Here is a 25,223-nt window from a genome sequence, read left to right on the forward strand (position 1 = left end):
CTCGCTCGCAGCACCCCGCGTGTCCCGGCCCTGCCCCCGCCCCCGGGAGCCCACCCCCCGGCGCCAGGTGAGGCCCCGCTGGCCAGGGCTCCGCCCTCCCGGGGTTCTTGCTTCCTGCCGCGGAAACTGCGCCCTTCGCCCTCTTTCTCTTCCTTCCCTGAGCCCCCCAGGCGGCTGGTTCGCATCCCGACTCAGGACGACCACTTGGGGAGCTTGGGAAGGTAGCACAAAGCACACAGGACACCGACGCCTGCGTCCCAAAGACTCTGGTGTAGTGGGTCTGGGGCTCCCCGAGGGTCTGCATGCCGCCACTGTGGGAGTGCACGGGCGGGGGGGGGGTCACCTAGAAGACCTCGAACTCAGCCATCGGTTCCTGGCCTTCTTGTTTGTGGCCACACCGGCCTGTCACCTCACCAGCATGCCTTTTCCAGGGCCCCCCTGGCTGGTAGCCCCCAGGGTGTATACTTTTAGTTTTGTCTTAAAAGTAATTCAGGGATCCCTGGGTGGCGCAGCGGTTTGGCGCCTGCCTTTGGCCCAGGGCGCGATCCTGGAGACCCGGGATCGAATCCCACATAGGGCTCCCGGTGCATGGAGCCTGCTTCTCCCTCTGCCTATGTCTCTGCTTCTCTCTCTCTCTGTGACTATCATAAATAAATAAAAATTAGGCAGCCCCGGCGGCTCAGCAGTTTAGCGCCGCCTTGGGCCCAGGGTGTGATCCTGCCATCAGGGATCAAATCCCACATGGAGTTCCCTGCAGGGAGCCTGCTTCTCCCTCTGCCTGTGTCTCTGCCTCTCTGTCTCTCATGAATAAATAAATAAAATCTTCAAAATAATTAATTCAATGTTTAGGATAGGCATCAGCTGACACAGGCCGGAAGAATAGAATCTCCTTCATGGTGTAAAGGGGGTTCCTGAAAATAACAATTTGGGAGCCAGGGCCGGGACCTAGGACCTGAGAGTTTCATTTTTCCTTCTAGGTGGGTAGCACTGGCCTGACCAGTCAGCTGTGACAGTTGGTGGCGGAGGCTGGGGTGGCAGTTTCTCGCCCCCCACTGACCACAACAGGGCCTAATAGCCAGTGGACAATGGTCAGGAACAAATGCAGGAAGCAACAAGTGGCCTGTCTGGCACAGGAACCACATCGGGAGACTCGCTTGCAACCCCTACTTCCCTCCAGATCCTCACCACGGAGAACAGGGTCTGGGACTCGTCGGCGACCCACCCACCCACCCCAGAACACGATGGCCCTTGGGTCTTTGCAGGAGGGAACGCACCCGGTTCCAGACCCATGGGGAGCCCAGCAGCCAGCGACTGGCCCTTTCCTCCCCACCTGGTGCCTGAAATCACAGATGCCAGACAAGGTTCTCACTTTTCCGCATACTTTATTTGTTACAAACATACAATTTTAAATATAGACTGTAAAACTCCATTTGCAAAATCTATTGTAGGGAGTGCACACCAGCAGTAAGGATTCTTCAACTTTTTTCTCTGTTTCTGTCAGTTTTGCTAGTTAGTGGTCAACACGGGACCTGCCTGTTGCAGGCCTGTCGGAAGCTTCTGGCCGAGCTCACGTTGCGCTTTTGCAGCGGCCCTACTCGTCTCCATGTCTCTACACTGACTGGCACCCGAGCTTCCGCCTCCAGGCAGTGAGCGCAACAGCCCGTCTACACTCGCTTCTGAACGGTTTCCAGGAAGTGTGATTTCTGAACGGCACTGCACTTCACGGGCTTGTTTGAATAGCCCATGCAGCTGTTAAAGTGCATTCTTCTTTTAAAAAATAAGAGAAATAATCTTTACTCTTTAACCAAGGTACTTAGAAAATGAGCTTTTTTGGTCTCTCAGCAGATATTCCCAAGTTGATCCTATCGCTACAAATTTTAGTGTTCTATATACAAATATTTATAGGGTTACAGGTAGAGGGGACCTTACAAAATGAAAGGTGCAGCTTCTCTTGGAAGCAGTTCTACAAATTCATACACAGGAGTACACATATGGTTTACAACGCACAGGCATGTGGCTATTCAGACACCAAAGACGCCCCCAACCCCCTTAGAAGTACCTAGTTGTCTGTCTACATCAGGAAGCTGTCTCCTGCCATCAAGATTTGGTTTGAAATTATTTAAACGACTTCTGCAGAGTCTCTACTGGCAGGGCATCGGTCCCCACTTTGGAGTGAACCATCTAGTCTACAGAAGCCCCTGACGATTCTGACCGGCGGTGAGGGTTCTTACAGGATAGAAGATGTGCGGTCTACAAAGGTCTAAGGAGACAAACACACTCTGAGAAAGGGTCCTGGAGAAACATTGTCATGAAGGAGCAAAAGGAAGAATAAACCCCCACTAACTGTTCAAAGACACTGATAATCCTAGTTACCATTCAAATCTTGATGATCATCGAGAAAAACCTCAAATACATTCTCCTGCTACCACAATGTATAAAACTAGGCTCTGAAGGGATGCCCTGTACTGTCTTAAAAATCACTTTTTGGACTTTTGCTCCATCTGTTAGCTTCTAGGAATCCAGAGAGCTTTTGTGTGCAGAGGTGACACATGGAGCTGGGAGAAACGGGTTTGTGCTCGTGTCTGAGCAACGTACAAACAAAACTCCAAATCCCTACCACACAAATGTGCTTTGTGATGGAATCCTGTTTTGCAATCATCCTGGGCCTCTCCCTGCACTTGTATGTCCCTGAAAAGGGAATTTATAAAGAAGGAATATTCCACTTGCCCTTCTGTTTCCAACCAGGTATTTTCTGAACTAGCCTGACCCTACGACACGGGGTAAGGCTGGGGATGAACGTCTGCTGTCCGACTTACTCAAGGCAGAGAGACAAACTCGCATCGCCTGCAATCTGCTCGTGTGGAGGGAATGCGAAAGGATCTCTCTCTCTCTCTCTCTCTCTCTCGGGCGGCCCCACACATCAGCCCCTACAGACAGAATCGGCCCTCTCTCATCCGTGTCAGTGGACATCTCACACGCGAGGCCCATGAGACTTACTCCTAGACTCATGATTTTGCACTAGCCCAAAGTATGGTCATGCTCCTTCACCAAACCATCTGTTAGAATCACCTGGGTTTGGGGGGGTAGACCACGTCTTTGCTTCAAATAAAGCTCTGTCCTCCTGTTAATAGGAGCCCTGCCGAGCAAGGAAAGTACCCAGGCGGCATCTGCAGATACCTTACTGCGGCTTTACTGACCCTGTGCGAATGTCCAACTCGAGGCGCAGGAGTCAGATTCTCAAAGGAAATGGAAAAGGTGGTGAATGGGGTGGTCACACAGATGGCATACTCCCTGTTTCCTCAGGGAGTATAGAATACATTCAAAAAAGTCTTACTTGGATCGAGGGGAATGGGTACCACCTGGGACTTGCCAGAGTCATAAGTCTTCATGATATACCTTTACTATTTTTTTTTCCAAATTGGATTATCATCCTGACAACTGGACATTTATTGAAAGAAGGGTTGAATCCATCAGCACTGAAATTACATTTTAAGACCAAGGGCTGGGGACAGGGACTTTAACCAGCGACCTGGGACATGCACTCACCGTCCCCAAGTGTGAGCTCTTGCAACTGGGGAGGGAAGGTGTTGAAAATCCATGACTTTGCTTTCCTAGATTTAGAAATCGGGGAAATGAAGTTCTAGTTTGCCATTTCCGCCCTCTAGCTGTAATTTCAAAAGCAGGGCGCTGACGTGCACTTTTTAATTTTGTCTATTTTTCTTAAGGTAAATGTGGTTTCTTTTTCTATTTCCTATAAGCTATCCCCCCGGCCCACCCATGTGCCCCACTACCCAGTTTGTTCAAGGAGGGGGAGTAACTGTTTAGGAAGACAGCTCATGGATTTACAGTACTCTAAAACCAACCCTGAAAACTGATCATTTCATCCACTCAGTATAACTTCAGTGCTGTTGTTGACAGGGAAAAAAAAAAAAGTTACCTTAAGGCTTAAGGGAAAGTAACTTATTAATTTGTGAATGCAGCATTATTTACTCTCCCATCGATTGGAAGCTAGCAGAACGCATTCTGGATCAATAATACAAACCTCCTAACATTAGCAAAGATTTCCACTCTTCTTACACAGAACAGTATTCAAAAGCAGATTATCTAAGGGAGCCTGAGAAACCATGATCCACATCACACGAAGATCCCATGAATTTCATTATCAAAAAGTGCTTTATCTTTGAGAAATATGTCGGGGTTCAAATGGAAATATACAATGGAAGATCACTCGACACTTTCTCAAGTGAATACAAAGTGGAAAAGGAGCAAGACGATGGGAGGCTCTGCTCTCTGAACAGGCCTCGTGTGTGTGACTTGTAGGGTGGATTACATTAAAATTGTTAAAGAGTTAACAGTGGAATTTTACACCACTCTCTACTCTAAAACCTGAGATTGGACACCAAAGCACTCAACTTTGTTACTTATCAGAGCAATTCTGATCCTTCCTAAAAACAGAAAACTCAATTGAATTGATAAAACCCCAGGGTCAAAACCATGAACTCTCCCCAGGCGGAAAGGAGACGGACCACTCGAGACTCGCGTGCATCAGACACAAAGAGTGGTGCAGTGCGGAAGGCCTAGCTGAGTTACCTTCACACCCGCTAGGGTGCTTCCCTCCTTCCCTCCTACTGATCAAGGCCACGCTATTTGCAAATGAATATCTACTGAGAGATCAGTTGTGCATTGGACAAAGTACCGTAACTGGGTTAAAAATGAAAACAAAATTTACAGTGAAGAATACTTATGTGCATGGCTTACACACTCAAGCTTCTCCCTAAGGCATCCACCTTGAGAGCAAGGCGGACGCCGAGCAATAGTTACCTCTCGATACCTTGTGCAGGTCACTCTACCCTCCAGTAGAGCCGGTCAAGGTCACACGGGACAAAGCATCCTCAGCAACTACGCGCCTGAAGTGTGCAGCCGTTTACAGACCACTCAATATGAGGGCATTATTATAACCAGCCTCTTCTGCCCACAACCCTGCATTTTTCAGATAAGACAGGATAACTGTTTTGTTTTGAGAAATCTGAAGCTTGAGTTTGTATAAAAGACCTGCAATTTACTGTCAGGCGATGGAGGGGACGGAGGGAGCAGGAGGTGCCAGCTGCCTGCCCTGGAAGCCCCTACAGCGGCCGGCAGCAAACCATTGTGGAAAGTGACCTAACAAGTGGCCATGTGCGCGCCATGGCCACAGCCCTTCTGACCGACTACATGCCTCCCACGGCAGCTCAGGGTGTCTGCGTTTCCCGTTTGGTTTCCACTTTGATTTTTTGGTGCCATACAGACTCACGTGGCGCTTTGTGCAGCATATGCACTGAAGGCTTTCCTTGCGGACTAGAAGTGCCACTCTGCTCAAGCGAGAGTGGGCACAATAGAAACCAGAAGGGAATAGCGGGGAACTCGCCACAGAGTTTCGCTCTTTTGATTCTGTTCCTGCAATCTAACTTCTCACATCCGGAACGGCCTGAGAAACACTCTACCAATGATCAGAAAAGGAATTTTCGTTCCCCGCTTCTTAGAAATTGGACTATTTTGAACACGTGATTAGCTGGGATGTTTGCCAAGGTTAAAAAACAAGCCCTAAATCACTGTTCGTAGTAGAGGATGAAAACCAGAACAAAAAAATATTTGGATGTTTCCCAGAGTAATGCCATTTTCTGACTGGAATTAACAGATATTCTTTGCTAAGTGCTGTTTATGGACGAGTTCTGAGATACAGCCTCATTAACAGGCCGCATCACACATCAAAAGAGCAGTCTCTGTGCTCGCCGGATTTCTATTGCCCCAGAACAGCGAGTGGATGAGGGTCAGTGAAATGCTACAACTAATCCACACCCTTCTGTCATCTTCCTGCAGTGAGGAGAGAGGCCATGAACCACCCCCTGCAGGAGAAACAAACCTTTGAGATTGGTTAAGACTTAAACCCACCACTATGACGTTTACCACTTAATCTTACATAGGCAGGTCAAAATTTTAATATAAATTACTTTTTCCAACACATAGCTTATGCATTCTTTGCTCCTTTTTTTGGAGGATTCTCAAATTGATATCTAAAGATTTACATATGATATATTACTGTTATATGGTCTAATGACTAAGAAAATTTCTCTGGTAACCAAAGCTGATGCCATATATGGTAGTGTTCTTGGCATATACTCTATACGCCTCAGACCACTTCCACATTCTTTCTATTCAGCTAATTATAGCTTAGTAGCCACTGGTGAAGGATTGTGAAGACCCTGTCATTTCTACAGAATAGAAAGGCAAGGCTAGTTACTGCAATTCAGCCAAACAAAAAGAAAAGAAAAAAAAAAATACACCAACCCCTTCAAAAGGAGAGGTACTGCACCTTTGCAAAATTGAACTGGCTCACTGCAGCTGAGCAACAGAACCACCACTGAAGCAAGAACACGAGTTGGTCTGAACAGGAATTGTACACGGTCTGAAAATGAACAAGTCGCAGCAGTGAAATGAGAGCTGCGACCTGACTTTTCATTGCTGCCTCAAGGTTGGAAACTGCAACAGTTTCTGCAAACCTAACGCTAGCTTCGCGGCGCCCTTACAAAAACAATTTAGGGATTTGTTCTCCGCAGCAAAGAAATCAACACTCAAAACACATAGGTAAATACAGCAGGACATTATTGAAAACAGCTGCCTTGTGGTACAAAATACAGTACGAGTATATACGGATGTCATTAAAACATCAAAAATACTATTGCTCCCATACAATTTAGGAAACATTCTTTGCGACGGAGAAGGTTTTTTAAAAAAAGGAAAAGCTTTAAAAAAAATCTGTTTAAAAAGTCTACTGTGGAGAATGAGAGTAGAGAAATAGTCTGAAAAGGGCACCAATGTGTGTGGCTCTTCCACTTTTTTTTTAAAAAAAATCTAAGATCAACAGTATTCTGAATCATAATCTAATTTTTAAAAAAGCCTAATTTTATGTACAGTTCTTTATCCTCCCTCTCAGCCACGATTCATGAAGATGATCTTTTTCTAGATTACTTATTTCCCAATAAATACAAAAAAGATTGTATAGATTGAATAATACCAAACTCAGATAATAAAGGGTATGCAATAAATTAAACGGCAGCTCAGATAAAGGGCAGGCATGCAGTTTAAAAAAAAAAAAAGAACAAAAAACGAAAAACAAAACAACTAAGATTGTGGAGGTGGGGTTACTTGCCTCCTGGTTGAGAAGGTGTCGCACAGAGAATACCTAAAAACTTTGGAAAGAACGTTAGCTCCCGCTCAATTCAAAGTCGCCTAGGTCTGTGACACTTCTAGGAATACCTTGTGATGGGGTGGGATTAACTTGATTAGTAAAAATCATTTCTACTGAAAATCCATTTAAAATATAGAAGAGGCGATCCTTCAAAACCCCAACTTTTATTCTTGAAAAACAGCTGGATAAACTGGCGAGAACCAGTTTGTTGAAATCTCAAGATGGTATAAAAAAATGCTTCCAGGACATAGTCAGCATTTGCACGTTCACTTCATCTCCATTCAGATGGATTTCAGCTTCCCAAGGGCACACTGCTCAAATCACTCATCCATCATTTGCCAACTTTGATTGGGAGGTACTGAAACAATGGATCGAGTTCTTAAAATTTTACTTTAAAAGAATAGATGATGCTGGAATTCTGGACCTGAGGATCTTTAGTATTGGAACAAATCCAGAGATGGAACTGAAGGTGGGTGAAGACCTCAGTTTTGGTTATTTCCAACTTCTCTGTGAGGATGTACATTCCATTAAAGCTCAGGCTTGTAGCCACACTGTTCCTTTTGTAGGTTATCTTCAAGTTTTACTGTTGAAAATCCAGCCAACCAGTGGCTCAAACAGCCCAATTAGCCATAATTCAGTGGCTAGTGTGAAGCCACTACAGGGACCTGCTCTCATTCACCCCTAAGCCATCTCTTGGTAACGACCTCCGTGTCTGGACACCCAGGGAGGGACTTCAGTGAGCAGCAACTAACCCACTCAAACAGTCCTCCTTGTGCTTGATGTGGGACTTTCGGTGCCTGCCTCAGCAACCCCCCAATGTAAAATTGCTCTCAGCTCCAGAAAAAAACATGGCCAGCTTCTAAAATCCTTTGCTAACAGACTGTAGTTGAAGGACTGACATCTCAATCCACTTGCATCCAGGAAGACAACTCCACAAAGAGACATGGACACTGGTCCAGGTTCCACGTGAAACCATTTTAGACAAAATGGGCCCATTTTGTTGCTATATTCCCCGGTGGCTTCTGGAATTCTTCTTTTGCCCTGTCCGTGGTTATTTAAAGTCGTGCTCCTTTTCAGAAAACCTGTACCCTCAGAAATGGACAAAGGCCAAGGCCTCGGTCTTCTCAGGAATTCCACGGAAACCTAGATCCTAGAGGCTGATTCAATGGAGGTGAAGAGACCCACCCCCCCAGCAGGGAGGTCCTGAGATGTTGTCAGGCCAGGACACCTAGGTGGAACACAGACGCTGCTGTCATGGACCGACCTGGGGAAGGCCAGTGTCCCCCGGGCACGGGCGGCTCTGTCCCCTGCAGGGCTAGCCTGGGTTGGGGTGGTGGTGAAGAACCAACCCAGCTGCAAACTACGGAAGCTGAGACGATTTTGCTCAGGTTGTCTCCTTTCTGCGGCTGCTGTCAGTGCCTTGGAACTTTGCTGCTTTTCTCTAATTGCGACTGTTCTTTTTGTGGTTATTTCTCTTAATTAACTGTATTGTTTTTTAACTGTGTGTTCTCCCGACGGGGCCTCCTTGCTCCGCCTCCACCGGCTCCCTGGGGACGAGCAGGAAGGGGACTCCGCGGCGGCCCCGGGGACAGGGACGGCGGGCGGGGGTGGGGGGGCCCGGCGGGGAAGCGGCGCTTCAATCCTCGTCCACCTCCTCGCCCTCCGACTCGTCCCCGCCGCGGCGCTCATACAGCTTATCGCGCTGCCGTTCCTGGATCTCCTTCATCTCGTCGGCGTACCGGCAGAAGGCGCCCCCGAACTTGCCCCAGGCCTTGAAGGGCACGGTGATGGCGTTCCGGTAGGACGGCTTCACCTCGCTCACGCGCAGGAACACGCCGTACTTGTTGCAACCCACGTCGAAGAAGAATCGCTTGGAGTCCACGGTGATGGACGTGCCCTCCGGGAGCTCCCCGTACAGGCCGCCGCCCGCGCCCCCCGCGCCGCCGCCCGCGCCCCCCGCCAGCTCGTCGTCGTCGCCGCCGTAGTCGTCGATGAGCTTGGCCAGCGCGTCCCGGAACTCGATGAGGCCCTGTGCCGGCAGCGCGATGGTCTGGCCGCTCTGCAGGCCGCCGGGCCCCGGGCCGCCGCCGCCGCGGTTCACCGTCTGGCGGATGCGCAGGAAGCGGCCGCGCTGGTTCTCCTTCAGGTCCAGGTAGTACTTGCGGTTCTCGCGCACCAGGAACTCGCTCTTGAGCGCGCGCCGCGGCCCGCCGCCCTCCTCGGCGCCCGCCGCCGCCGCCGCCACCTGCTCGGGGCTGCTGGGGCCCAGCTGCGCGTAGTGCTCGATGAAGTCGCCCAGGTAGTCGCGGAACTCGGCGGCCACCGCCATGGACAGCGTTAGGCGGCTTTTGGAGCCCCCCGCGCCCACCTCGGCGATCTTCAGGAAGCGGCCCTTGGCGTTCTGTTTCACGTCCAGGTAGAAGCGCTTGTTCTGGATGTCCAGCCGCTTCGAGGCTAGCTCCTGCGTCTCCTGCTCGCCGCCGCGGGCCGCGGGCTGGAAGCCGCCGGGCCCGCCGCCGCCGCCGCGTTCGCTGCCACTATCGCCGTCCGCCATCTTCTCGGCCGCCGCCGCCGCCGCGCCTCGGCCTCCGCCGCCGCCGCCTGCTGCGCTCGCGCCCGCCCTCCGCCCTGCGGCTCGCTCTCCGGGGCCCCCAGCCTCGCCCGCCGGCCGCTCACGCGCTCCCGCCGCTCATCGCCGGCCGCCGCCGCCGCCGCCGCCCCCCATCGCCCCGCGCTCCGCCCCGCCACTTCCGCCGAGCTCGCGCCAGCTTCCGGCGCGCACCCCCTGACGCCACCTGCCCCGCCCAAACGTCCTCGCGGCTGGAAGCGCCGCGCTCGGCGGAGGCGGTGGCGGGGGGGCGCAGGAAGGTGACGTCGCAGCGCGCGGCGCGCTGGGAAGCGGAGAGCGTCCCGGCTGGGAAGGGCGCGGGAGGGTGCGGGCGTGGCGGTGTGCGTGCCTTCGCGGTCGCGGGCCTGCTGGGTGCTAGACTTGTTAACATAAGCGTCCTCCCTCGTAGGCACAGGTGCCTCAGGGCAGCGGGCCACGGACGGGTGAAGCCGGGGCCATCCGTGTTCGGAACAAAGCTGGTCTCGTAGCGTTGCTGGGCAACGGCCCGGAGCGGCGTTGCGCGGCCCGTGGGCGCGGTGACGTCATCGCGCGAGCGGGTGGGCCCCGGGCGGGCGAGGGCCTGTGGGGCCGCGGCACCCCCCAACCCCCGCCGGCCGCCCTGCCTCCCCCGACGCCTTCGGGCTCCGCGGGGCCGCCCGGGACCCTGCCCCCCGTGTGTCTGGGAGCACATGGCGCCTGGGCTTGGCCCCACTTCTGCTTCGGCACCTGTGAACCACGTCCTCCGCTGTTTAATCCCGGGCTGTAGAGTATTCTGGTGCAGGCGGGGAAGCGGGGAATCTAAAGTATTTCCTTCGAGGGGTCAAGTGTCCCGGGACCATGTGTTGGCCACGGACAGACCCCGACAGGTGCCGACGGATGTAGATTATTTTGGGCGGAGGAAACACCAGTTCTCGGATGGCGACAAGCCTGGTTTGTCTGGAGCCCAGGCCCTTCGTGGGGGATGGGGGACACGGGGCGGGGGGCGACCCTTCGTGCAGGCCTTGACCTCCGGGGGGCGTGGAGCTGCGGGCAGGGTTGTGCGGACCTGGGCGCGGCGTGCGTGCCCTGTCCGTGCGGGAGGGGCCCCGGGGGCGCGGCGTGCGTGCCCTGTCCGTCCGGGAAGGCACCCGGGGGCGCGGCGTGCGTGCCCTGTCCGTCCGGGAAGGCACCCGGGGGCCCGGCGTGCGTGCCCTGTCCGTGCGGGAGGGGCCCCGGGGGCGCGGCGTGAGTGCCCTGTCGCTGCAGGAGGGGACCTGGGGTGCGGTGTGTGTACCTTGTCCCTGCAGGAGGCAACCTGTGACCGAGGGCAGCCTGGCTGCTCCTCCAGGACGCAACAGCTGTGCACACCCAAGCGAGCAGAGAGCCTGGAGGTGGACGGGAACTATGGGGCCAGAGAAGCATAAAGATTGAAAAAGCGGGGGATCCGTGGGTGGCTCAGCGATTTAGCGCCTGCTTTTGGCCCAGAGCGCAATCTTGGAGTCGTGGGATTGAGTCCTGCGTCGGGCTACTGGCGTGGAGCCTGCTTCTCCCTCCTCTTGTCTCTGCCCCCCCCCCCCCCGTGTCTATCATGACTAAGTAAATAAATCTTAAAAAAGTTAAAAACCGGGTGTTGTTGGTTTCACAGCACTCCAGGCTACTGGGGAGGACCTGCTCTGGAGATAGTAGGGAGCACTACACAGAGTGGGGATCCCCACCCAAACGGGTTAGGGGCTCCTCCCCCACAGCTCAGTCCCTGCTGCACAAGTGGCGAGTTTTGGCACATTTTTGGAACATCACATTCTTTCCGCAGAAGTTTATTTCGTCTCAGTGGCCTTAAGCACCTGCTGTGGTTGCCTTTTGGCAAATCCCACACAAGTGAGAGCGGGCCCAAGCGTCAGGCGGCATGTTCAACCCGAGGAGCTGGCGTGCTGCCCTCAGGGCTACGAGGGCAGCCCAGCCCTGGAGCCCAGACAAGCTAAGTCAAGCAGAGGGGCGGCGGGTTGGGAGCCACAGGCTGACTGGTGGAGCTGAGGTCAGGTCCCCGAAGCTGAGCTGGAGGGTGCAGGGGCAGCAGACTGGCGGGCCCGGCGGCAAGCACTCCACGCTGCCATTCTTCCTGGCCTTGCCGTACCCTGCCCGCGGGTCCTGGAGCCGACAGGTGCTGAGCTGACAGGTGCTGGGCGTGCCCGAGCAGCGCGGCTTGAGGAGGCCGAGCGGGGCAGCGGCTCTCTGTGCGGTTCTCACACAGCTGCTTGGGTGTCAGTCCTGTGGCGTGAACGCGGGTGGGGAGGAACTGCCTCGCAGAGGCCTGGGGCGGCGCCGAGGCTGTGCGGGTGGCGACGAGCGCAGTGGCCCAAAGTGGCCAGCACGCGGGCAGAGGGAAGGGCCGCTCTGGCGGGCAAGCAGGGAGCTGTCGGGGGACCCAGGGCTTCTGGGGGAGGACGGAGGATGGGGTCGTCGGCCAAAAGCTGCACCTGCTCCGGGGGCGAGTGAGGCTGCCTGCTGAGGAGGGGCTCGGGCGCAACTAGGAGCCCCGGAGCAGCTGGTCTGGCTGAGACTGGGGCACAAGCACGCAGCTTGCTCCAGCCGCTGGGGGCAGCTGGCGCTGGGCAGGGGGTGCGTATGGCGGCAGGCCTTGCCAGGGCCAGGAAACAGGCGAGGGACAGCACTCCATGGCCTCAGATGACTGCCTCTTCTCCCCTTTCCCGCCCCCCATTATTGTTCTTATTAAGCTTAAAATGGAGCCAGGAGGGTTCAAGAATAGCACTCATGATCCACAGCTCCCAGACATCAGTATGTTAGCACGTTTGTTTCCTCTCTTTCTTCTTTCCCCTAGAACCATCTGAGGATAAGCTGCAGACGTGGTGCCCTGGTGTTGAGGGGCGGCCCTCCTGCAGGTGCTGGCACCCACCTCTCGGCCCGCACCCTATGCCAGATGCACCTCCGCGTGACACTCTTTGTCACAGCTTCCAGCTGGCATTGTGTTGAAGCCTCCAGTGACATCTTGGTTTGCTGTTCATGCACGAGCAAAAGAGATTGCCTCATCCAGGCCTGGCAGCAGGCCCACACCTGCTGTCATTCGGGAGATTTTTGTCTCCTGTGAGGTAGAAAACCGATTCCTTGCTCGGGTGTTGAGTTCCAGGCAGAGTTTCTAGCCTTGGGGTTTATGGTTCGATGCAGTCACTGTCCAGGATTTGTAGGTGCTCTTGAGCACTCCCAGAGCCTGGTGGACAGCTCTGAGCATACTAGTCAGGCCCCGTGTACCCAGTGTTCACCAGTGCTGCCACACAGCCGTGGGAGCCCCAAGAGAGGCGTCCGTCCCTCTTGGGAGCACCCAGTCTCCACTGCCCAGTGCTTGGTGGCAGCCAGGGCTTCACAAGGGCGTCACTCTGGCTTCCACTCTGAATGGCCTCCCTGGGTAGTGAAGAGGCCGTGCGTGCAAATGGCAAGCTCCAGAGCGGCCTTGCCCTCTATTGCTGGCTGTGTGCAGACGTACCCCACAGGCTCCCTGTTCTGTAAAGACTCAGTGTTGGGTTGAGAGCACGTGCACATAAAACCCAGAATTACTTTTGTCTTTGGGGGATATTATGTTTGTTGGACAAGAGAGATGAAACCCCCAACAGAACAGCCTCAAAAAGAACAGGATCATGGGAATCCCAGGTGGCTCAGTGGTTTAGTGCTGCCTTCAGTCCAGGGTGTGATCCTGGGGTCCTGGGATCGAGTCCCATGTCTGGCTCCCTGCATGGAGCCTGCTTCTCCTTTTGCCTGTGTTTCTGCCTTTGTGTGTGTATGTCTCTCATGAGTAAATAAATAAAATCTTTTTTTTTTAAGATTTTATTTATTTATTCATGGAGAGAGAGAGAGAGAAGCAGAGACACAGGCAGAGGGAGAAGCAGGCTCCATGCAGGAAGCCTGATGTGGGACTCGATCCCAGGTCTCCAGGATCACACCCTGGACTGAAGGCGGCACTAAACCGCTGAGCCACCAGGACTGCCCCAAATAAATAAAATCTTAAAAAAAGAAAAAAAAGAACAGAATCCCAGGGCACCTGGCTGTTGCAGTCCATAGAGCATGTGACTCTTAGTCTCAGGGTTGTGAGTTCAAGCCCCACTTTGGCCCTGGTGCCCACTTAAAATAAAATTGGGGAGCCTGGGTGACTCAGTGGGTTAAGCATCTCTTTTTTTTTAATTTTTTAAAAGATTTTATTTATTCATGAGAGACACAGAGAGAGAAAGAGAGAGAGAGAGGCACAGATCACAGGCAGAGGGAGAAGCAGGCTCCATGCAGGGAGCTGGATGCAGGACTTGATCCCGGGACTCCAGGATCATGCCCTGGGCTGAAAGCAGCACTAAACTGCTGAGCCACCTGGGCTGACCAGCATCTGACTCTTGATTTCAGCTCAGGGCTTGATCTCAGGGTCGTGAATTCATGCCCTGCATTAGATTCTGTGCTGAGTATGGAACCTTCTTAAAAAATAAAGTAAATTTGGGATCCCTGGGTGGCACAGCGGTTTGGCGCCTGCCTTTGGCCCAGGGCGCGATCCTGGAGACCTGGGATCGAATCCCACGTCAGGCTCCCGGTACATGGAGCCTGCTTCTCCGTCTGCCTGTGTCTCTGCCTCTCTCTCTCTCTCTCTCTGTGTGTGTGACTATCATAAAAAAATAAATAAATAAATAAATAAAAATTAAAAAAAAGGTTTTTTAAAAAAAATTAAAATAAAGTAAATTCAAAAATAAATAAAAAACAAAAATAAATTCTTAAAAAATGAAAAGGGAAGAGGATCCTTAGAAATGGAACAGTCAAAAAAAAAAAAAAGAAAAAAAAAAAAAAAGAAATGGAACAGTCAGAGGTTTTAATAGCTGGTTATGCACAGGCTGGTCTGGGTAGGCCATAACTAGCGTCACTCGTGCCCTGAATGGAGGGCAGCCTCTCCTGTTGGACAGCAGGACGTGAGGAGCCCCCCACAAATGCTTGGGGACATGTTTGCCCTTTCCTAGTGAGCCTACATCACCTGAGGTCTTTCCATAGAGCCAGACAGCAGCCGTCTGGCTGCTCATTCCATCCAGAAAGTCCTAGGGTTTTGCCCTTGCCCTAGAGCTTCCTGAGGATTTTGCTTCTGCAAAAAAGTACAAAAAAGTACAAAAAATTTGTACTTCCCAGAAGGCTGTCTGGCTCAGCACCAGGCCCCTCCCCCGGTGACTCCATCTGCCCCTTGCTCAGCCAGACAAGGGGCCCACTGAGGTTCTACGCAGAGCACAGAGCAAGGCCACAGGATCGGGGGCCATGGGGGTGGAGATTGAAATAGACCCCGTGACCTTGGATTGGAGTGTGAAGTACCAGTTCAAGTTGTGGTTTCATGACCCGAACAAGCGTGAGCACCTGCACACACGACAGACACGCACAGGTGCAGACAGATGCAGCAGCAGGTGCATACGGACCTGTATGTGGGCACCTGTATGATGCCTGTCCCCTAGAAGCAGCAGGCACACCCAGCACCCAGAACTTGGGTTCCTAACTCCCCTCTCTGCTGGAAGGAACCAGAGCTGCCCAGAGAAATGCCGAGCTCCAGGCCTGGAGGACAGCCTAGCACAGGCTGAGCCTAGGGAGTCCTTTGTCCGGTGGGAACTGCTCAGATACAAGGGGGCTGTGTCGAAAGGTCGCTCCGGCTGCCTAGATCTGGAGCAGCAGAAGCGTCGGAGGGTGACAGCAACGGGTCATAAGCCATTGATTAAGGTAAGGATCCACGTAACCTGACGACACGGATAAACGAATGAGAGAAAGAGCGCTTCCGTACGGTGGCAAGGCCAGTGACCAGGAAGAAAAGATGCGATTTGAGGAACATATAGCGGCCAGCATGGTAATGATTTGGTTAGGGTTCCTCGCAGACGTGGGCCCAGTGAGTGAGTTTGCACCATCCTAGCGTAGCTCCATGCAGGGGACACGCGGCTGCCCTGCCATGCCCCCAGGAATGGGACCCTGGGACCCTGAGGCTCTCGCCAGTGTTCCCGAGAGGACACGTTCCCCTGGACGACCCCCACCCAGAATGTCAGTCGGATAACACACTGTGAGCTTCCTGTGATTGTTGAACCCTGGCTGTAGCTGAGAATATCCTTGTTTTTAGGGGTGTGCTTGAGGGTCTGTCACCCCTGTCGTGGCCGCCTGGACAGCTCACAGGCCTTGTGGCTGCCGGTGACCTGGGCCTTCACCACCTTGGCTCCCACTGAGTCCCCACCATCTAGCCCTGCACCTGTCCTCCCGCCCCCTGGGGGTCCCGGGGGCCCCTCCCATCTGGCCCGTGGCCACCGAGGGCTCTCTGAGCTCTGCTTTGCCACAGGCTGGTCTTTCTATCACTGTCGGGTGTCCTCACATGCTCTGTGGCTTTAGCTCGCTATCCTGCCTCCATCTCGGACTCCATGTGGCTGAGGCCAGCCCCCCTTGCCCACCAGGCCCAGCCCTGCTGTCCCCACTGTTGGAGGCTTGGCTGTGCCATCTGCTCCCGGGGCACCTGCCATGGCCAAATACACCCCAAAACAGAGCCCGACACCCAGGGACAGTGCCATGGACCAGAGCTCTGACCCCACCCTCATTGCCAAAGCCTGGCCGCTCTTCTGTCTTCAGAGTACAAAGGGTCATTAACTCCACCGGTTCCAGGGGACCATCCTGTCCCTCTCCCTCTTCCCACTCAGTTCGTATTTTCCTGGCCGCTGCTGGGTAAGCACCAGAAGCCCCCTCCAGGGGAGTCTCTTCTTCGTTTAAGCCAAGTTTCAATTCAGGACAGAGAAATACAGTATTTTAAAAGTATCATTTTTTTTAAAAAGATTTTATTCATTTATTCATGAGAGACCCAGAGAGAGGCAGAGACACAGGCAGAGGGAGAAGCAGGCCCCATGCTGGGATCCCTAAAAGTATCATTGATTAAAACCTCAGTAAAGGGGATCCCTGGGTGGCGCAGCGGTTTAGCGTCTGCCTTTGGCCCAGGGCGCGATCCTGGAGTTCCGGGATCGAATCCCACGTCGGGCTCCCGGTGCATGGAGCCTGCTTCTCCCTCTGCCTGTGTCTCTGCCTCTCTCTCTGTGTGTGTCTATCATAAATAAATAAAAAATAAATCTTAAAAAAAAGGAAGAAATGTCACACAGATTCTCTTGCCCCCACCCCCCCACCCCCCGTCTGTTGTTACGTTGTAATCTTGTAATCAGCGTGTGTTTACACGCAGCACACCAAAGAAAACACAACAGTTCCTCTTGTTGTCCCTGCTTTGTGTGTGTGTGTGTGTGTTTAAGATTTTATTTATTCATGAGAGACACAGAGAGAGAGAGAGAGAGAAAGAGAGGCAGAGACACCTGCTTTGTGTTCTTACACCGTCGTGGAGCCGCAGCGGCGTCCACGTTCTGCGGCCAGAAACTCCGGGTGTCCGCGCTTCTGCGTCTTCACAGGCCGGGCCCCCAGGGGTGGCCGTCTCCCCTCCAGGGACCCGCGGGGCTGGCACACTGGGCCACAGGAGCAGGGGGATGTCCGCTTTCCGAAGTGACCCCCTCCCCGTCTGCGGGTCGCCTCTGACCTGTATCCCCACAACTCTAGGTTTTCCCCTAAATAGGGATTTTAAGGGGTCGGAAGATACAAGGTTAATGGAACACTGCCTGGAGGCTGCGGTACCCGCTCTCCGGGGACCATGTCCCTGCCCCGCGTCCTCCCAGACGGGGCTCCAGCCTCTCCTCCTCCATCCAGGGGTCAGTCCCCTGTGTCCCTGGTTTAGCCCCAGCAGGGCTCCCAGGAACGGGGGAAGAGCCATGGCTCTGGGGCCAGGGACAGGGGCTTGGTGCTGTAGAGTCAGAGGGAGGGCCTGCATCCCAAGGATGTTGGAAGTGACCCTGGTCCTGGGGGCAGGATGCGCGGCCTCCATCCTCCTCTGGGAGAGAGACCAAGGAAGAGAAGCACCCACATGTGCATCTGGAGGAGGACAGAGGCTGCAGAGACCAGAGGGGACGCTGTGCATCTGTCCCCTCAGGCTGTGGAGGCAAACACCCCAGACCAGGAGGGGGCGGGCAGTGAGGGCAGGGCTTAAACAATGAGAATTTACTGCTCCTGTCCTGGAGGCTGGAGGCCCCAGATCTAGGCGTAGCGGGGCTGATCCCTCCCAGAGCCTCTCCTGGGAGTGCAGGTGGCCACATCCTCCTGGGATCCTCACTTGGTCGTCCCTGTATCGTCCTGATGGCCTCTTCTGATAAGGATGCCAGTCGGATGGGATTCGGGTGACCCTAATGACCTCATTCTACCTCGGTCACCTCCTTAAAGACTGTGTTTCCAAACACAGTCCTATTCTGGGATCCTGGCTGTTAGAGCTTCAACATGTGACTTTGGGGGACACCTCTCATCACTGGCTGTAACTCTGGGAACTTGGTGTCGTTCTGAGCTCATGTCAGCCGGGGCAGGAGCTCCACTGTGTGCGGTTTCCCACTGGTCTGGAGCTTCTGCCGTTGTGTGTGTGGGGGCAGTGGGTTAGGGACTCCCCCGTCTATACCGCTCCTAACTCGCTTCTGCTTCAACCAGCCAGGAGCCCCCCAGGCTCCCACAGCGGGTCACTGCTCTTTCTTCCCCCTGAGAAGGCAAGATCTTCCTCCTGGGTTAGCGGACAGGACACGAGCCTCACTGAGGAGGACTTCAAGCAAGCCCCTGCAGCGTGACCATGGCAACCTCTGTGGTAGAAGGCAGAGTTGGCCTCCCCTTCTACCCTAACCCCCTCCCTGGGGGCCTTGGCCTGTTAGTGGAGAAATCTCAGAGCAGAGGTGCCTCAGGGAGAGCCCTCCACATCTGTGTCTGGAGACGGGGTCTTTAAGGAGGTGACAGAGGTAGAATGAGGACACTAAGCTGCCCTAATCCCATCTGACTGGCATCCTCCACAGCTGAGCCTCCACAGCTGGCTTCCTGTAAGAGCCCCACTGGCTGTGCCTGGTCAGCAGGGCTCGGTCCCCGGAGAGCGGGTACCGCAGCCTCCAGGCAGCGTTCCGTTAACCTTGTATCTTCTGACCCCTTAAAATCCCTATTTAGGGGAAAACCTAGAGTTGTGGGGATACAGGTCAGAGGCAACCCGCAGACGGGGAGGGGGTCACTTCAGAAAGCGGACATCCCCCTGCTCCTGTGGCCCCGCCTCTGCCCAGGGGCCCCTCTACTTGGGCTTGTACCCCCCGGTTCCTCCCAGCGTCCCCCTGTCGCGGACTGCTTGCAGCATGGCTCTGCTTCTCATCTTGATATTCCTGCCACGAGATACGGCATCTGACGCAGACCAAGTTCTTTTTCATCTTTTCCATTAAAGGTTTTATTTACTAGAGAGAGAGCACGAGTGGGGGGAGGGGCAGAAAGAGAGGGAGAAGTAGACTCCTCTGCTGAGCAGGGAGCCCGACGACACAGGCTCGATGCCAGGGCCCTGAGCTCATGCCCTGAGCTGAAGGCAGAAGCCTCGCTCACTGAGCCCCGGGCCTCAGCAGGTGTTTGCCGAGGGAATGACTGGCTGCATGGGACCCTTTGTAGCCGGCGGCCTCCAGGGGACACACGTGCCCATAAAGAGGAGGACTTGCTTGACGCCCCCGGACACACCTGAGTAAAGGACTCATACAATGTGCAGGTGGCGGACACCCAACAGGAGCAGCTCCTCAGAAAGCCAGGGTTTGAAAAGACTCGTGTCAGGGTGGAGCCTCTGGTGGTTCAGCTGCGCCCACACTGGTTGTCGGGATGCACCCAGGAGCACCCATGGGACTTGGTGCAGGAGCAGGCTTATTGCACTTGATTCGGGCCTTGCTGAACCGTGGGCGATTTCTCCTTTTATTTCAAATGTCTGGGGGCACCTGGCGGGCTCAGTCAGTGGAGCCGAATGCAGGGTCCTGCATTCGAGACTATGTTGGGCATGGAGCTTGCTTAATAAATATTATAGTTGATTTTTAAAAAAGATTTTATTTATTTATTCACGAAAGACACAGAGAATGAGAGAAGCAGAGACACAGGCCAAGGGAGAAGCAGGCTCCATGCAGGGAGCCCAACGTGGAACTCGATCCCGGGACCTCAGGGTCATGCCCTGGGCTGAAGGTGGAGCTAAACCACTGAGCCACCCTTGATTTTTTTTAAAGTAAGCTTTATGCCCAGCATGGGGCTCAAACACAGGACCCTGAGATCAAGAATCATGTGCTCCCCCGACTGAGCCCCCCAGGTGCCCACTGACAATAAAATCTTTAAATAAAATAAAATGAGGGGCACCTGATGTGCTCAGTCAGCGACGCACCTGCCTTCTGTCAGGGCATGATCCCAGAGTCCTGGGATCTAGTCCCGGCATCAGGCTCCCTGCTCAGCGGGGAGTCTGCTTCTCTCTCTCTTCCCTGCTTATGCTCCTGTTCTCTGTCTCACTCTCTCTCAAATAGATAGTAAAATCTTTAAAAATTAAACAAATGGAATTTCTGTAACCATCTCTCAGTGTGTCTACTGTGCAAATGGTAACAATAATACCATCCTCTATGACGGACCAGTGGGGAGAGGCTAGCCTGGGCTCAGCCTCAGGGCCTGTGTCCAACCCGGTGCTGGGGCTGCTGAAGAAGCCAGCTGGGCCTCGGGCTTCATCTCTGGGCACAGAGTGCTCGGAGCAGATGGAGGAGGACAAGACCCTGCATGCAAAACAGAAAATACTTCAGTTGCACATCTTTAAAATTAAAAACTTGTAGGCACCAAGGGATCCCTGGATGGCTTAGCAGTTGAGTGTCTGCCTTCAGCCCAAGGTGTGACCCCGGGGTCCTGGGATCGAGTCCCACATCAGGCTCTCTGCATGGAGCCTGCTTCTCCCTCTGCCTGTGTCTCTGCCTCTCTCTCTGTGTCTCTCAGGAATAAATAAACAAAATCTTAAAAAAAAAAAGGTAAAATGGTTAATTAATAGTGTTTACACTGGTTCCCTGTTGAAATTGTATTTTCAATAAATTATATTAAATTAAACATGATCAGAATCCACTCCACTTGGGGCACGTGGGTGGCTCAGTGGTTGAGAGTCTGCTTTGGGCTCAGGTCATGATCCTGGGGTCCTGGAATCGAGTCTCACTTCGGGCTCCCTGGGTTTGGGCTCCCTGCTCAGCGGGGAGTCTGCTTCCCCCTCTGCCCCTCCCCTGCTCCTGCTCTCTCGCTGGCTCACTCTCACTTGCTCAAATAAATGAATGAAATCTTTTTTTAAAAAATGGATTCTACTGCAAATTATTATTACTGTTGATATTTGCAAATACAAAGCTGTTTATTAAAGTGAAAGTACACTCTCACCGGGAGAGCGGACAGGTTCCCAGAGGTGGAGCTGGCTCTAGGATGTTTGGGATCAGACATTTGCTGTGTCTCTCTGGGCTGGGAGCTGTACTGCAAATTATAGTTTAATGTTTTTTTTGGTTTATTTATTTTATTTATTTATTCATGAGAGACACAGAGGCAGAGACACAGGCAGAGGGAGAAGCAGGCTCCCTGTGGGGAGCCCGATTCGGGACTCGATCTCGGGACCTCAGGATCATGACCTGACCTGAAGGCAGATGCTCAACTGCTGAGCCACTCAGGCGTCCCAATTTTATGTTTTATTAAAGTGGAGAACTCACTGATTTTCCTGGTATCTGTCATAGTTTACAAGTTTTATGGGCATCATGTCTTGGCAGGCAACTGCCCTTGCAATTAAAAAGAGATTACAGTAAAAAACAAATTACTGCACTGAGTCTTTGAATAACTAAGAAAACTTCGTAGTCTTGCTGTAAACTATGTGTGACAGAGTGGCCGGCATTCTGAATGCGGATGGCTGCTTCCCTGGGAGCCCCATCTGGCCTGCTCCCCGGATGCCGTGCTGATGACCCAGGGCAGCAGGCATCCTTGTGATGAGAGAGCTTTTTAGTATCTCAAATGTGGTGACGGATGCATGGACTTACACAGAAGACACAAGAGCCACACACGAACACACGCACGAGTATGTACACACATGTACACACACAAACGTGTATATACACATGCACACAACACACATACATGCAGACATGAACACCCGTACACAAACATGCACACACCACACATGTGCAAACACATGTACACACAATGCACAAACATGTACATGCGTGTACACAAACACACGTGTGCACATGTCCACACACTACCACCAGACATCTGTATGGGGATGTCTCGGTGAGATGTCTCTGTGTCTCTGGGGTGTCTGAGATGTCTCCGTGAGTGTCTCTGGAGTGGCCCTGAAGCACCCCTGGGGTACCTGGAGACAGGCCTTCACAGGCACAAGTCAGGTGAGGTCACTAGTGGGGCTACCCAGAGGCCCTGAGTCCCTGTCAGAAGAGACTCCAAAGCTGGCACCAGCGGTGCAGAGACGCCAGGTGGCCCTCGCAGGAGACCCGTGCCACTGGCTGATTGGGGACCTGCAGTGTCCAGACTGGTGGGAAGCTGCCGTCCATCAGAGCAGCCGCAGGAGCAGAGGGGGATGGTGCCCTAACCCGGCCCTGGCACCTGAAGCTGTTCCTAACCGTGACCCCAGGCCAGCGCCCCAGCTCACTCAGATTGAGCCCGCAGTTTAGGACTGCCTGGCACTGGACGCTTACCCGACATGCAGCCCTCACCCGGTCATCAGCATGGACTTCTCCCTGACCCTAAGGCGAGCCCACACCAAGCCCTGGCTGCACACCCTGGGCCAGTGCAGGCCATCAACCCCGCTGCGGCCTCAGCAGCTCGGGTCTCCACTGAGCTCCAGTGGGACCCTCTGAGCCATGGCGTACCTTCTGCCCCGAGGTCAAGAGTCCCGGGCCAGCTGCCAGGAGCCTTCCCCTTGCCCCGCTGTAAATGTGGGGATTCAGAGAAGCCTTGAAATGGTTCTCGAGGCGTCGCTGCCCCTCCAGAAGGGCTCCCTGCTCGGACGCTCTGCTCCCATCACCAGATCCTGGCCTGATCTTTTCTGGAGCCCCGTCCAGAGCACACGTGGAGCTGACCCCAGTGGCGGGGACTGCCTCCCCCTCACCAAAACCTAACTGATGAATATATAAATCAAACCACGGGGCGATTCATTGGGTCATCTTTTGTGGAGTCGCACATTTTCCGGCGATTGGAACAGTCATGCCTGCCATCCGTGAGCTGGTTCCTGGGACCTGGAAGTGCTCCTCTTGGGTGCTCGTATTCAGACGTCCCCCCACTCCAGCCTAGGGTGGGCCCTCCGGGTGGGCCCTCCCCACAGCAGGGTGGGCCCTCCCCACAGCAGGGTGGGTGCTGATGAACACAGGCCAGGGACACTGCACGTGCAGACAGTGGCTGGACCCCAGACACAAAGGGGCCTCCGACCCACAGCCTGCAGCAGCCGCCAAGCCCTCATCCTGCTCTGCGCAGCCTGCCTGTGTCTACGTGTCAGCCTCAAGGAGGCCAGCCTGCTGCCTCCAGTGACAACCCAGGCAGCTGCACAGCAACCCGGTAACAATGGACGGACATGGGCCTGTGCCCCTCCCCCGGTGGGGCTTCCTGAGCTCCCCAGAGGGTGCGGGAGGGATGGGCTCGGGCACGGCTCAGGCTCCAGGCCTGGTTGGGGGCATCTGGGACAGATCTCCCAGGACAGGCTTCATGAAGGGCCAGCCCTGCCTCCTTCGGTGGCCCTGCCCTTGGGCTGGCACGGTGCAGCCTTATGGGGGGCCCTGTCCTCCTGCCGCCGGGGCACCCTGAGGGTTCATGTGCTGCGGTCTCGCTGTCAGTTCCGGGTGCTCCTGGGAGGTTCGTGCCCATCAAGTAGGCAGCCGGCATGCAAGGTGCCAGATTATATTTTATTTTATTTTATTTTATTTTATTTATTTTATTATTTTATTTATTATTTTATGAGAGACACAGAGAGAGAGGCACAGGCAGAGGGAGAAGCAGGCTCCATGCAGAGAGCCCGACATGGGACTCGATCCCAGGACTCTGGGGTCATGCCCTGGGCCAAAGGCGGTGCTCAACCTCTGAGCCACCCGGGGATCCCCAAGGCACCAGATTCACAGTGTTCAAAGTCTCTCCGATGCCCTGGGAACGCACATACCCTGAGCAGGTGCCCCCCACCACAGGCCCGCCCATAGCCGCCTCCTCCTACACACCCCTCCCACACCCTGGCTCACTCACTGGTCGCCACTGAAGGGGCTTTCAGACTGAGAGGCTGCTGTCTGCCTCCCCTGTACCCAAGCCACCACCCATCTGTGGCTGTGGCTGGGGTCGGGCCAGGGGGGTGTGCGGGGTCAGCCCTGCTTTGGGGCCAGGAGGTTGCCGGCTGGCCGGCCTCCCTACTCATTTGGAAAGCATATTAGTTGCCTGGGGGACCTTTCCTTCTGGTGGGCTGAGGACAGTAGTGGGCAGGGCATGGGAGCGACGGCGGGGATGCTAGGGTGGCAGCTCGGTGACAGGGACCCTGAGCTTTGCCCTGTGTCTCTACCTGAAGGATTCTTCTCCTGTTTGCTCAGCTCAGGGAGGATTTAAACAGAACGGATGGTCATGCTCATTCAGCTGTGGTTTCTGGATTATTCTGAACTTTTGCAGTCTGTAAGGGTGTTTTCCTGGGCGAGAGTAAAAGCCCGCCCAGCCTGCTCGGTGACCTCCGGGGGCGAGGAGGACAAGGACAGGGTGCCAGGAAGCTGCCCCGCCTGGCCAGCCGTCTGTGCTTGCCAAGGCCGGAGCTGACCTGTGAGATGCTGGGCGCCTGCTGGGGCCTCTGTCCCTGTCCCTGAGCACCTGGGGGCGCCCTGCTGGAGGCCTAAGGACACTGTGATGACGCTGGCCCCATGGTCTTACCGCAGCTCGCTCAGGTTCCTGCACCGTCCCTGCTCCATCTTACATGCCCCCAAGGCCTTGTCTGGACTCCTGGGAGGGAAGATGATGTATGGCGCCAGGTGGCTCAAGGGACTGCAGAGCTGGGACCCAGGGTGCCCCATCTGTGACCATGATAGAGCTTCTAGAAGGTACCGCCATGTTATCCAGGAGGGGCAGGGAGTGTTTCCTGGTGTCTACAAAGCTCCGTCCCTCCTGGGGCCTGGGATCAGTGATCGCAGAGGATGGTAGGATCAACTGTGCCTGCCTGCGGAACTGCGGACTTGCCGTCTGGCTGGAGCGCTGGCTGTTCACCCCTCGCTGCTGGGGAGTGCCCTCTGTGATCTGGGCCCAGCCCCCGATGCTCTGGCTGGCAGGAGTACCTTGGTGCCCGCCTGAAAAGGGCCCTGACCGTGGACGTATCCACCTCCCCTCCTAGCAGACGCGGGGGGCCAAACACCAGCCAGGGAGGAGACGCAGGCTGGGCTCTCACCTGGAATCAGGTGTCAGCGTTGGGCTGCCAGGTGGTATCACCTAGTGCTTCAGACACACACTGATGAGCCGCTACCGATATTCAGCGCACGTCTGGTGTTTGGCCTGGGCATA

At 54.4% G+C, this 25,223-nt stretch overlaps 1 protein-coding gene and 1 long non-coding RNA gene across 2 annotated transcripts; one reads left to right on the top strand and one right to left on the bottom strand.

The window, feature by feature from the left end:
* Window positions 1-1,362: 1,362 nt before the first annotated feature.
* On the bottom strand, window positions 1,363-9,938 carry PURB (purine rich element binding protein B). The gene has a single exon (XM_072777217.1). The coding sequence runs from the start codon at window positions 9,777-9,779 to the stop codon at window positions 8,862-8,864; it is 918 nt and encodes a 305-aa protein (XP_072633318.1). The 5' UTR covers window positions 9,780-9,938; the 3' UTR covers window positions 1,363-8,861.
* A 439-nt stretch (window positions 9,939-10,377) lies between these two features.
* LOC140605136 (uncharacterized) lies at window positions 10,378-11,435 on the top strand. Its single transcript, XR_012007871.1, has 2 exons — window positions 10,378-10,763; window positions 11,120-11,435. It is a non-coding gene; the product is annotated as an uncharacterized lncRNA (long non-coding RNA).
* The last annotated feature ends 13,788 nt before the right edge of the window (window positions 11,436-25,223 follow it).

The sequence above is a fragment of the Canis lupus genome, chromosome 15 (genome assembly GCF_048164855.1).
Source record: "Canis lupus baileyi chromosome 15, mCanLup2.hap1, whole genome shotgun sequence".
Lineage (NCBI taxonomy): Eukaryota > Metazoa > Chordata > Mammalia > Carnivora > Canidae > Canis > Canis lupus.